Source organism: Suricata suricatta, chromosome 5, assembly GCF_006229205.1.
Source record: "Suricata suricatta isolate VVHF042 chromosome 5, meerkat_22Aug2017_6uvM2_HiC, whole genome shotgun sequence".
Lineage (NCBI taxonomy): Eukaryota > Metazoa > Chordata > Mammalia > Carnivora > Herpestidae > Suricata > Suricata suricatta.
Window position 1 is genome coordinate 12,667,564 of NC_043704.1, and position 13,742 is coordinate 12,681,305.

The following is a 13,742-nucleotide window of genomic DNA, read 5'->3' on the forward strand; positions in this document are numbered from 1 at the left end:
AAATGACTTCTTTGAATTTCTAACATATGCAACTCAGGCTTTCTTTTTAATATAAGAAATTTAGTTGGGCTGAACCCAAGTAATCTGATTAAGTATTCTCTACTCCTGGAATAGGTTTTTAATTTTTTCTATACTTTTATGCACTTAAATTAGATTCCTAAAATACTCTCATATACATACAGAAAAATAATTTCTCGATGACAAATCACATTTTACAATAACGAGTTAAATACTTTGACTACAGAATCCGCATTAGTTTATGCAACGTTTAGCAGCACAATCGCTTACATACCATATACACAGTTAGTCATGGACGTTCCCATTAACACACAGCAGAGATTTCATAACAGACTTCAAAGATCATAACTTGTTCACTGTATTGGAATTCTGCATTTTTCTTAGCTGGAAACTATAAAATGCAGAAAACCAGATGCCAAGGGCTGATTATCATACACAGGACATTTTTTTTGTTGTAGATTTCTCATCTATATACATGTATTTACACATATGTTGATGTGAGGGTACGAAGCTAATGTAGCTAAGGCAGTGCAACATGAGTTACATGATTGCCAACTTCTCAGTCGAGGCAGGGCTATGAAAGGTAGGAAGGGGGCCACGTGGGGATAGACTTCAGCTAGCTGGACTTCAGTAGACAACATCTGAAGCTGGCATCATAGTTCAAAGACACGTGGCCTGATGGCAATGCATGTTTTAAATGCATGTGTAAAAATAAATATCGTTACCAAAGATCTTGCCAGAATATCGGCTTTCCGACACCAGGACCACTTAGCGGATGACATTCGAAGGATGCTGATTGGTACAATGCTCATCGAAATGTTCATTCGCAAAAACTAATACAGACACATGTTAATTACTCTAGAAAACACTATCTGAACGTTCGGTAGTTTGGAAGGTTGCATTGCACGTAGAAACAAAGCTCTCCTTTGCTATTTCATTCAAAGGGATGCAGTCATATCCACACAGGATGAATTCGCAACATCTGTGCAACTTTCTGTCAACGTTTTTACTTAGCAAGCTTTATGACCCCAGGCAGAATTGGGAAACAGAAAGGATGATTGCTCTGGGTGAGGGGGGAATGAGACGGATTCACCAAGAGGAAGCAGAACTGCAAATGTTCTAGATGTCAGCCCAGTGCAAGAAGAAGAAACAAGTGATTGCTCCGTGAAAGAAGCCACAGCGAGCAAGCTCCCTGTGCAGCAGGGCGGTAAATTCCAAGCTCACCTGATAACACCTGAGGCTACTCATACACTGGGTGCTTTCCTCGCTCCTGCCCTCCCCCTACCACAAAGCCATCGTGGGATCTTCCAGGGGGAGCTGAGCTGGGAAGCCCCGAGTCCCAGAGGCACGTGTCCCCAGACACCTGCAGACCCCCAGCTCTCTGTCCAGGGAGTGGCCGTGGACCACGCTGCGTGCAGACCCCAGGGACGGGGCACGCACACCTCCCCCAGCCTCCCTGCTTCTCCTGTTGCGCGGATGGTCCTCTGAAGGCAGAGCAAAGGCAAGAGTAGCCCCTGCCGCTCACTAAAGACACAAATTTCAAATTACTGGGTTAAAGGCTCAAAGGCGTGGGCGCCTGTGGCACGCCCTGGACAGGGAGCTGAGAGAAGGGCAGATGAATCCCTCTCTGGCCCTGGGGCACATCTGTCACCTAGCGGTTTGGGTCCTGTACCCTCTGATTGGTCCAGACCATTTGGGCGGCTGTGAAATAAAAGCAGGCGTTCTGAGGGGTTTTCTCAGCTCAGCCCTCCCCGCCCCACCCCTGCCGAGGACACTTTACAAAGTAAGAAGACCGACCAGGAGCTGCACCTGCCTCAAGAACCAAGTGAAAACACGGCGTGCACAGGGCTGGCTTCACGGGTGTGTGATCCACACGGTCACACGGGGCCACATGATTACGAGGGCCATACTTGGTTCAATTCTCTGCTGTCACCGCCTCAAAATTCTTAAATACTTTTCAACAAGGGGCCCCAAATCTTCATTTAGTACGGGATCCCGAGCATGAACTGTGTATGGTAGGGTCAGGACAACGTGTTTCTCTGTTCAGACCACGTCGCTGCGTTTCTCTGGGTGCACACGCACACACGTGTCCCATGCACACTTGCACACACACCACACCTGTCACACACACCACAAACTTCACATTCACACACCACACACATTCACACACTGTATACACCAGTACTCTCACATACACACCATACACATTACACACCGCAAACCACACACTGTCACACACTCACACTGTCCTCGCACACACACTCTCATACGCACACCATACACATTCAGATACACTCACACTCTCACAGACACACACACCCCAACTCACACCGCACACACCCACATTCACACACACCCCACACTCACAACACCAAACACGCACTCACAGGCCCGCACACACCGCACAACAAGCCTCTGCGTCCCCCACCAGTTCCTTACATCTGAAATTCCGGAAGTCCTAGTCTCCCAGTACGGACTCTGTCATCCTATCCCAGTAGAGAAGACCTGACTCCCGGAGCCCTGGTGGGAGACGGCGGCTCCTCGGGGTGGGTCCAGGAGGGGACAGTGGGGGACACCTCCAATTTACAACTGAGACGCCCGGGGGGCTGACTCTCAGGGCCTCCCGCAGAACAGATGCAGAAGAGGTGGGAAGGCTGAAGCCCCTGTCCAGCCTCCCCGCCCGGGGCGGCCCGGGGTTCACACCGGAGCACCTTCCCCGGAGCCGCCCTCCCGGCCGCCGGTTTCCAGCGGGGAGCTCGCCCCCTGGCGGCCATAGCGGGAAGGAAGGCAACCAGACCGTGCCCAGCCACCACCGGCTTTCTCTGGTTCCCGAATCCCGCTCGGCCCCAGGCCCGGGCCCTTTTCAGACGGAGACACAGGAGGACATAAGAGATCTGAGTATAAGAGAAGAAATGCAGAGGAACAGAATTTTAGAAACACAGCCACGCAGGAATGTTATTCTTTTAAATGACAAAAGTATAAAACCAGTGTTCCTAGAAGAAAGGTCTACACTCCTACCACTGCGTATAAAGAAACCCCAGTGACTGGTTACTTCTCAGGAAATAGAGAAATGCTCAAAGTTTTTCAAGATTGACCAGATGAGCCCACTGCTGAACGCAGTACCTGGTGGGCTTTGAATACTAAAATAGTCACGCCATTCAGATGATGTTAACAATGTAGGCTGGTATAGAAAGTAGAACGGAATCCGGTCAAAATCGATTCACACAGGGGCGCCGGGGGAGCTCAGTCAGTTAAGCCTCCAACTCTTGATTTCAGCTCAGGTCATGACTTCGTGGTTCATAGGTTCAAGCCCCTCGTCTGACTCTGTGCTGACAGCACAGAGCCTGCTTGGGATTCTCTGTCTCCCTCTCTCTCTCTGCTCCTCCCCCATGTCCTCTCTCTGTCTCTGTCTCTCAAAAATAAATAAACATGAAAAAAAAATTTCACACAGACCCTGACATACAGTAGGGGCACATTTACCCTGAAATACCACAACCACATACAGTGTCCAAAAACTCACTCTACTATGTGTGTGTTATCTTGTCCCCCACGGCCAGAGTAATGAGTGTTTCTCTTAATGGACGAACTGCACTGCATGTCGCTGATACAATTATTTAGAGGTGGAGACGAACTTTTACAAACATCGGGGGGTTTTCAATAACCCAAAGTCAGATCTACCATTAGGCCATGAAAGCCACGGAGGCAGGCCCTTCCTATCTCGCAGTCCCTAAGACGGTGGCCTGGCACCAGATGGGACTCCCAGAAGGAACTATGAGCCTTGCTGACTGGGTTACTAAGAGATCGCATCCCAGAGATAAGACTTTCCAACGTGTTGGCTTCAGGGCTTTAATGCTCCCAAGATAGAGCTCTTAGATGTTTCTATCCTTCACACGGAGTAAGATTCCCATGCTTATCAGGAACAGATGCTGGCTCCTACGGATATCAGGTGATGGACCTCAGTGGAGCCTGATGACCTACAAACACATCCTGGATCTGATACAGCACGAGGTGAGGAAATGGGAGTTCTAGAACTTTCCTTCCCTTTAGCTCAAATAAATGGCTGTTTCCCAAGCACGATAGACATGCCAACTTGATTTACACTATATTAAGCGGCCTCCACAGAACACGGCTCAGAGCACTGTCAGGAGAGTCTTGGCTGCTGACCTGGGCTCTTCCCGGCAGGAGGGGGAAGGTCTGCAGGCATTTCAACCCCTCGGGGAACAAAGAGAGGGAGGTGTTACCTTCACCAAATGCCTCATAGGGCAGCTCAGACCACAGCATCAGAGGCTTCACCCTGTCACCAGTTTCTGGTGCCACCCAATATCCTTTTTACCTGGTAGGAACTCGAGCTCTTATTCCAGAAAGCAAAGGAGGAACAGCCAGACTGACTGTTTTCCTCACCGCACCTTCTGGCAACGGAGGCTCTAAATGTGCGGAGCAAGCCCCTCTGGAGGAAGCAGGCCCTTCGCCAACCTCACGTTCACCTCGAGTCTGAAAGGACCCCGCTACGTCTAAAGTAGGCCGGTGTCCGTTTCAAAGTGCTCGTGTCTGCTGCAAAGCTCATCTCCTACCTCCGAAGAGAAGGCAGTCAAAAGGAAAGGAAAAAGAAAGCACATGAAATACAGTTTAAACCTACTAGCTGTTCCCAATGGAAAGTCTTAAAATTGTTACACACAAAACCAAATTTTCTTCTTACAAATCAAAAAGTCCAACTAACCAGAACAAGCTATTTGGAGCAGAGATGGAGAAGTCTTTTTCTCCGCATACAAAGTATCAGCAAACTCTAAAATATACTCCCGAATCTCCACTTTTCTAGTAAAACCAGAAGCACCTCATCCATTCTCCCTGGGTCTCCAATCCCATCAGATTCGAGAACGATCCCACTCTGTAGGGTCAGTGGCTTATGACTGTACCAGCCAGCTCCTGGAGGGAAGCCCACCTGCCTGGGTGTGGACAGCAGGGCCTCATCCTGCCCTGGTGGCTCTAGCATCGAATCCCCCGGAAGTCACAGGGCTGGTGGGGGTTGGGTGCCAGGTCACCAAGATGCAAGTGATCAATTTACCCACTTTCCGATGGGATTCTTTTTTTCGGTTAAATTCAGTGCTATTCGACCAGATGAAATCAGTTACTTTCACATCTGAAGGTCACGTTCAAGCTGTTCAGAAAGCAAAGAAGAAGAAAACAAGTCCCTTTTAACGTTAATGTTCTTTGGAGCACAACTCTCTTTTCTGCCATCAAGGACAGGGACATGTTATCGAAGCAGTCAAACAAGGAAGTCTGGCCCCAGTGTTTCAGGCATCCCTGGTGACCCTAACCTAGGACTCTAACCTTTTGAGGTCAGGCAGACCCCAGATGTGAATGAACAACACCCTCTAGGCTGTTTAGAGCAGACCTGATTCTGGGAGGTGAAACCGCCTGTCTGCCGGCCTGGAAACCCAATTCCAGCCAGAGAAACCCCACCCAGAGGGATTAGGATATGGATGGTCCGTTCCGGAGAGCAGGTCTACAGAAAGCCCCAGTCCCAGAGGTCCATCCTCAGCGCACAGCCTGTGAGCAGAAGAGCCCCTTGCTGGACTAGAGGAAGTCGGCGTGGCTCAGAGAAGATGGGGAGTTTTACAGGGGCACCTGGAGGGCTGGGATCAGAATGCTGGGATGCAGCGGCCTACAGAAACCCTGCATTTGGAAGCAAAGCGCTAGGAAACAGATTGCTTATTGGAAAGAGACATTTCGTCTCTATGAAATGTAGCCCAGGCAGCCAAAAAGACAGAAGTGGAAGAAGAGAGGTCCACGAGACGCCATGCACCACCCACATTTCTCTATGTCCTCCCCCCACCCCAACTTGACTCCTGAGTCACTGCTGGATCTGAGGGCCAGACTAAGTCATCCACAAGGAGGAAGGGTCACAGTACAAATCACACCAGTGAGGGCAAGGACACCAAGCCAGGATTGCTGTCCTAAAGGAGCATCTCGGGGACGCTCAATGTAGTCACTGAGGTAAAAGACTCACGTGCTGCTCGTTCGTGCCCCATCAATTCTGATGATGGGGTGCTGCGAGTGGGTGGCCAGCAGGCCTAAACACTTGGACGATTCTTGTCACTGTTCACACCACATCCTACCTGGATAAACAGTGATGACTAGCACTGACACACGAAGAAAGCCGATGAAGGAAAGGAGAACAGAGGGGAAGGGATTGGAATGGTGGTCCAATACTACCCCTGTGACACGTTGCATACATTGTTTTTCTACCATAGAACACGTCCTTCATAAATACACTGGACAAACTGTCTTGGTTATAGAAATAGGAAAGCATAAGTTGTATGTCTATTTATAGATTTAATTCCACACAGTTTCTTAACAACGTCAAAAAATATAAACCTAAAGTATTTTAACTAGATTTTCTTCTGGGAAGTGGTAAACAAATGCATGCCTGAAGTTCACCTTGGTCTATAACAGTGTTCAGTGGAAAGTTTCTAACTAAAGGGTGTGTCTGTTTTAAAAAATACTCATGTCTGTTGTTCTCGATACAAAATGCTACGCTATCTTCAATAAATAAATAATAAAGTGTTTCTTAAAAGTATGAAATGTAAACTTTGTTGCCCATTCTAACACACACACTTTAAAAATTGCTTGGAATATGACAGGGCTCTTATGGGAAATTATGACACTTTGCATTCAGTTCCCAGCAAAGTGGAGACTCGGCCACTAAGTTAATGCTACCACTTAGAAAGCACTTTTACAACCCTAGTTAAATCTAAAGACCTACCATCGAAGAGGACACCGTCTAACACAGGAAAATAGACTCCAGTACCAAGAGGACATGCAAAGAACACTTCATGACCACAACAGACTGGAATTAGGAGAACATTAACATGCGAACAACATACAGCCCACACTTTTCATTAGCAAATCAAGGTATTATCTAGTTAACCAGCCTATCTCCTGCCTATTGGAGGGGATGGGAACCAAAGAACTCAAACCAAACAGCTTGGCACATGGTCATACATTCCTGACTCTGGCAACAAGCACAGGTGTTTCCATTACTGAAAGGTTGGTTGCATATGGGAGAGCATGGGAAAGAGTCTGGGGTCTCCCTCCCCCGATCTGTGAGGCATGTGTGTGCTCCTAGGGCCTTTCCCCACCACATAATGGAGTTCCTTTACATCTTTCCACCCCATTTTCAGATTGTGACTTTTCTTTTTCACATCTTGGGGACGCTTTTCTTAGGAATATACCAAAGACAGCTGCTGGAGTTTCCCAGGACAATCAGGATCCCACACATTCAAGCAAAACAAGCTCAGAGCTGGTCACCAGCAATTACTCTTGTCATGAAACATAGGACCTCCAAGCCAAAGGGAATTTTCCAACTGGGCTGGCAACCAGGGCCCAATGACATTGCAAAATAGCCTTCCAGGTGATCTGTGGTGATCTAATCCAGCCGAGTATACCTTTGTAGATAACAAACTTCCTTAACCATCTTCCAAGCATGCTGGAAATCAAAATTGGATCACCGGATAGTAGCTAGTGATAGTTTTCATCGACGTCTATCAATAAAAGACCCCGCGGGGACCAGCATGGCTCTAACAATGCACCTACTAGAATCTTCCATGCACCCGCTCTTCAAAGAGCGAGCCAACTATCTGATTTGGAGACCAGCTCCCCAAATGATCATATCCAGGGCAGCATTACAGATAAGGTTCCAGTGGGGGAACGAGATTCTGAAGCAATGGCAAGACCCTCATAATTACTTCTAAACACATGAAGGACTAGGCATCATGGGCCCAGGGGCCTATTTGGGGACTGGTGGAAATAAGAAATAGGAGGGTTACATGAGTTCTCCAAAAATACAGACATTGCATTTATAAATCTATTTTACAGTCATCAGACCCATGCCTCGTGCCCAGGGATGGGCCAGACTCCCAACCAAAGCCAGCTGGGGACCATGGGGTTTCAAAGACCCTAGAAGCCATGATGAGGCCTGAAGTGAGGACGAAGGAAGACACAGTTCTGCTTCATAAAACGGGAACTTGTTTTGGGAAAGGATTGTCGAGAATTATTCCTAAAAGCTCCGAGGGGTCTGTCTTCACCGTCCCCTTGCCCTGTGGCAGAACATCAGACGGTGGTCTTAGAAAAGCAGCCCCACGTCCAGATCGCAGCTGCTGCCTCGGGCTGGAGCTCTGCCAGCACAGCTGGGCCCAGGCCCTAGGGTTCATCAAACAGCTGCAGGTCCAAGCGGACCACAATCTCCCCTGTGGGGACTTCATGTAGCAGGAGACACTTTGTCACCGGACCCTTGGAACCCTGGTCCTTCTTGATGTCAGCCACACGGATCTCTGTCCGACCCAAAAAATCTGAAAGGAGAAAGAATATCCTGCTCAGAGGAAGAGTTCCTTACCTTCAAGGTATGTATTTGGCACATTGGGAATTTTTCAGTGACTTGTTTACCCTCCCTTCTTCCAAAAGGGAATTAGGTCAGTTTACAGGAATCCATGGACTACAATGACAGAACATAATTTTTAAATGGAGGGAAAGAAAAAAAAAGGACACCAGGGTGGGGACGAAGGTGAGTCTAGAAGGAAGTGAAAACACAGACAGTGACTTGCCCCACTCCTGGGGACCTCCAAAAGGCTCTAAGCTTCGGGGGAAGCAATGCAACATTGGATGTCAAACCAGCTGCACAGAGATTGAAAAGGAACATCTCCCAAGGTTTGTCACAGGAGCATACTTCGTGATGTCACCTCTTTTTCAGAAAAATCAAAGATGGTGAGCTAGGGCTGGTCCTTAAAATACCCCCTGCATGTGCCGGAGAGCAAATGCAAGGTGTGGGAGGCGGGGCCAGGGCACGGGGCTGCGGGCTTCCAACAGCGTCCCGGAACTACCTCAACACCACTTTTTATCAAATATTGAGTGCCGGTAGAAGAACAGATGTGAATATATTTGTGTTTTTTAATTTTTTTTAAGTAGGCACTATGCCCAGTGCAAGCCCCAGTGTGGGGCTTGAACTTTTGTAACCCTGAGATCAAGACCTGAGCTGACCCCTCTTTTTTATTTATTTATTTTTTTAAGTAGTCTCCACACCCAATGTGGGGCTTGAACTCATAACCCTGAGGTGAGGAGTTACATGCTCTACAGACTGAGCCAGCCAGGTGCCCCTATATTTGAAAATTTTTTAAATGCTAGGCAATTACACGATGGTGCTAAATGGGCCTCCAGGACATAATTCCTTCATGTATTCATTCAAGAATTACTTATTGAAATATACTATGATCCAGGCATTCCTGAACAGGAAATAGACTTCTTTCAAGGTTCCATTTGGCTCAGTCAGAAGAGCATGTGACCCTTGATCTTGGGGTCATGAGTTTGAGCCCCATGTTGGTGTAGACGTTACTGAAAAAAAAAGTTTTTAAAAATAATTTAAAAAAATAAGATGTGAGTTTTTTTTCTGGTGGACATATACAAGTTTTATTTTGCCCCTATGCTCATTTCATGGAAATAACCTCCTATATAAGAACAACGCTAGGATTTTCGATTTATACCCTGGTGGAGTTGTCACTGTGTCATGATATTTCACCATTTAAAATGACCCTAACAAAAATCCAGTCTCAAACCTTAAATCCAGTCAGAATAAAATCTGACAGTGAAACACAGTAGCCAAGAGCCCAGACTCGAGAGATTTTCTGGGCATCCTCTAACATTTAGCCAGCTATGTGCCTGTCTTCAGACAGTAACCAAAGGTACCTAACTTCCAATGAGATAATTCATAAAAAAGTATTAAAAGGCAGGGGCGCCTGGGGGGCTCAGTCGGTTAAGTGGCCAACTTTGGCTCAAGTCATGATCTCGCGGTTCATGGGTTCAAGCCCTGCATCTGGCTCTGTGCTGACAGCTAGCTCAGAGCCTGGAGCCTGCTTCGCATTCTGTGTCTTCTCTCTCAGACCATCCTCTGCTCAATACTCTGTCTGTCTCTCAAAAATAAAGAAAACATTTTTAAAAAGTATTAAAAAGCAAAGGCCACGTGGAGCCATGCAAGCTTCATACAGACCACGCGAGCAGAAGCTCCTCCCTCCTAGCGCTTCTCTATACCCTTTGAATATCATTAAGTTGAAGGGCTCCTGGCTGGCTCAGTCAGCAGAGCGTGCAACTCTTAATCTCGGGGTTGTCAGTTCAAGCCCCATGTTGGTCATGGAGCCTACTTTGAACATAATTAAGTTGAGACTGCCATCTTTAGACTTACTGCCTGGTTTTTATTGGTTGAGAAAGAGAGAAAGAATTTCTTGGAATCCTTGGCCAGACCCCTTCTTTTCCAGGCTCAAAGCAGAAACAGGAAGCCAGTTGAAGGAAAGATGCTTCCAACACAGTTCCATTCCTTTGATTAACCAGCATGTGACCCAAAGCTCACTGATTGGTTCTTGACACACCTGTTGTGGGTTAACACTCTTCTTGCTCCACTGGCTACTTTCATCCATTATCACCATGGTTTTGGGCCAAGAACTAAAGGATTGGGCTGAGACTCTGGGGCACAGTCTTTTTGCAGTCATGTGCTTTTGGGAAGCATGAGTGTCTGGTCTCTATCAAGGGCAGTTGGACTGTTCTAGACCAAGCATGCTTTGTCCACCTTCTCTGAGATGCCCCAGCATCGCTAAAGGCCACTTCCTAGGGGAGGCTGAGTCTTGCCTTGTGCCAACCTCATCTTTCTGGGGGGAAGCCAAAAAATCCTGGGCACCAAGGTCCCAGGTGGATAACATTTATCCATGAAAGCTGGATGACAGAGGAGGAAGGGCACCTCAGGAGGCCGCTCTCTACTCACCGTCTGGAGAGAACTGGTCCCTCTCAAACACGGTGATGCAGAGGACCTCCTGCTCCAGGTCTTTGATGAAGAACTGGCAGTTGGAATTCCACTTGGGATTCAGAGTGTCCTGGATCGTCTTGGTGATGTGGCACTGGGAGCCCATGGTCACTTCACAGTACGGGTTACTCTTTCCTAGAATGGACAGAGTCTGCTGGACTCGCGCCTGGCTGCAGGCTCCTCTGGGCACGGCAGGGACAGAGCCTCAGTGGGCAGCAATTTCCCTCCATGTCCCTCGGGGTCACCACCCTCCTCCCACTGCCACACTCGATAAGTGCCAGGAAACAGAGAATCTGGGCAAAAACTCCCACAATCCAGCATCAGAGTTAAGTTACAATACTTAAATATTTATAATACTTAAATAATAGATGAATGGACTTTAAAATTAAGCCTTTCCCATCTCCTTTCTATAGTCTCAGATTATTTCACATCTACTATGAAATGGCAACCACTCAGATCTCTCTGAAAAGCAAAATGGTAAGAAGGATTAATTTAAAAAAAAAACCTCTAGATTTTAACAAGTGTTAGAAAAGCCAATTCTGGAAGGAAATTTAGGACTATGAAAATAGCACATTTGACTTAAATCTGGCTGGGAGAATGCAGAAAAGGCTCCCACCAATAACCCACGCTAGAGGGAATTTAAGGTCCTTACCATGCGACCGGCAGGGTTTCAGCTCAATGCCTTCAACAACGTTCACCATCAACCTTCCAATACCTGTTGCCCTTTGGGAACGGACTGTGACGGTGGGGAAAACAACACAAGACGCTTCACTGAAACATTTGGTGCCTTTCCCATCCTGTTTGCCTCAGACCAGTTTTATGTAGCTGCCCCCCCCCCACCCCACCTTCTCCTCTTAGCCTCTGGCTTGCTGGCTCCTGGAATTTATGCTCCATCCCTCATCCTACACCCCCCTCCCTCTCCCCCACTTCCATCCCTTCTCAGCCTCCCTCCACCTCCAGGCTCATCTTCCAGCTCTAAGGATTCTGAGCCCCAGCTTCTCTGCCCCAGCTTGGCAGGAAACCCAGTCCGCGCCACTGAGCAACGCATACCCAGGTACGCCTTCTCCCGCTTCTTTTTCTCAGTCTCTATATAGAGTTCGGAAGCAGCTTTGATTTTCTGCACCCAGGCAGTCCTTGGAAATAAAAAGACAGAAAGGTGCCAAACAGAAGTCAGGAAAAAGGTTTCAGGTCTGTTCGAATTCAGTCTCCAGGGCCGAACCCACTTTGTTCATTTGATCTTAACAACAAAGGCTTGGGAAAGAAAGTCTGGCTTCATGTCAAATGATGCTGGTAAATATTCCTAGCATTAATAAGGAAGGGATTAGCGACATTTTTATTGATGTACTTGAGCCCTGCCTTGGCCTTGGTGCCCCCATGGAAGAGAAATGCTGACCTGGAGATGTTGGCTTGTGATTCTCTCCTCCCTTGTTGAAAAGTGTCCCATTACAAAACAGATGAACACAGAAAGGGGAAGCAAAAATATTATAAAGACATGGAGGTGGACAAAACTTAAGAGCCTCAAATACAGAGAACAAACTGAGGGTTGCTGGAGGGGTTGTGGGTGGGGGGATGGGCTCAATGGGCAAGGGGCCTTAAGGAGGGCACTTGCTGGGATGAACACTGGGTGTTATACATAGATTCTACTCCTGAAATCATTATTGCACTCTATGCTAACTAACGTGGATGTAAATTTAAAAAATAAAAATATAATTAATTTTTAAAAAGCATCCCATATTTGCCTAACCGAAGAAGGCCAGAAGGATCTCTCTTACTAAACCATCCAAGAGTAGAACAAAACCACTTCCCAGATAGGGAACCACTTTCTAGGAAAAAGCAAACACACTCTGGGCAAAGTACTTGGCATGATGCTTTCTCCTTCATTTTTCAGAGACCCATATGCATGATAGCTTTGGCCAGTTTTCTTGCCCGGCACAAATGCTCTTTGGAATGTCATTGGCCTTGGGTCAAGTTCGCCCTTCAGAAATGATCTATTTCATTTGGCTCTAGAGCAGAGCCTTGAATACATGATGAAAGCAAAATAACAAAACAACCCACTGGTCTCAGTTCCAGAATATCTGGGTAAGCTAGCCCAGCTGACAATGGGGTAGGGCTTGGGTGGTCCTATGAATCCACAAATCACCTTCCTCTTGGTTTCGGCCACCTAGGAAACTTTGGGAAACCGGAGATGCTGCACTGATCTCAAAAAAAAAAGATGAAAATTTCCTTAAAAAATCCTCAAGCAAAATTAGTTTGAATTCATTTTATTTTGAAAAATTCACGCCACGTGTTAAATGTTTGAGAGGCTCTAGAGAAAAGTATTAAGAGATTGTGGCATTGCAACTCAAGAAATGTTGGGACCTGCTGATTAATTAAATGTCTACATGTTTCCGGCACCTGATGGAGACCAGGTGCCCTATGCCAGGCAGGTGGCAGGCCTTACCTTTCATTTATGCTTTCGGCTCGGAGGGTGTAGACTCGGTCAATGTGAGAGATGTGGAAGATGGGTTCATCTCCAGAAGGGTCAGTGGGTAATTTTACTAGAACCTCATTCAGGAAAATAGGCTGAAAAATAATGTATAGGCATTAAAAAACCAGACAGGGACTCTGTGTTTCAATGAACTATGAGTATGTGTGAGCTTCTGTGCACATGTTCTAGTAAACTAAACTGAGTGAGTGAGTGTGTTTATGTGTGTGTTTTCCAACAAACTCTACTAGAATAATGATTTTGCATTGAGATCAACTTTCATGTATTGCAAACTATAAATAGAAATTTTGCTTCTTCCATTTTGCTGGTATTTTTAGCTCCATCACAACACGAGCTGACTGGTCTGTTTGGGCCATAGCGTATCCCAACCAGCAAACAGTCTTCTATAACTTGACCTCC

At 46.9% G+C, this 13,742-nt stretch overlaps 1 protein-coding gene across 1 annotated transcript in view; it reads right to left on the reverse strand.

The window, feature by feature from the left end:
* Window positions 1-7,845: 7,845 nt before the first annotated feature.
* The window catches only part of ITSN1 (intersectin 1), a 147,321-nt gene continuing 141,424 nt past the window's right edge, over window positions 7,846-13,742 (reverse strand). The window contains exons 34-38 of the mRNA XM_029939017.1: window positions 13,299-13,420; window positions 11,909-11,991; window positions 11,511-11,594; window positions 10,820-10,993; window positions 7,846-8,366 (exon numbers count right to left, since the gene is read on the reverse strand). Of these exons, the coding sequence (XP_029794877.1) occupies window positions 8,218-8,366; window positions 10,820-10,993; window positions 11,511-11,594; window positions 11,909-11,991; window positions 13,299-13,420 (612 nt within the window). The 3' untranslated portion in view covers window positions 7,846-8,217. The remainder of the gene's footprint in view (window positions 8,367-10,819; window positions 10,994-11,510; window positions 11,595-11,908; window positions 11,992-13,298; window positions 13,421-13,742) is intronic.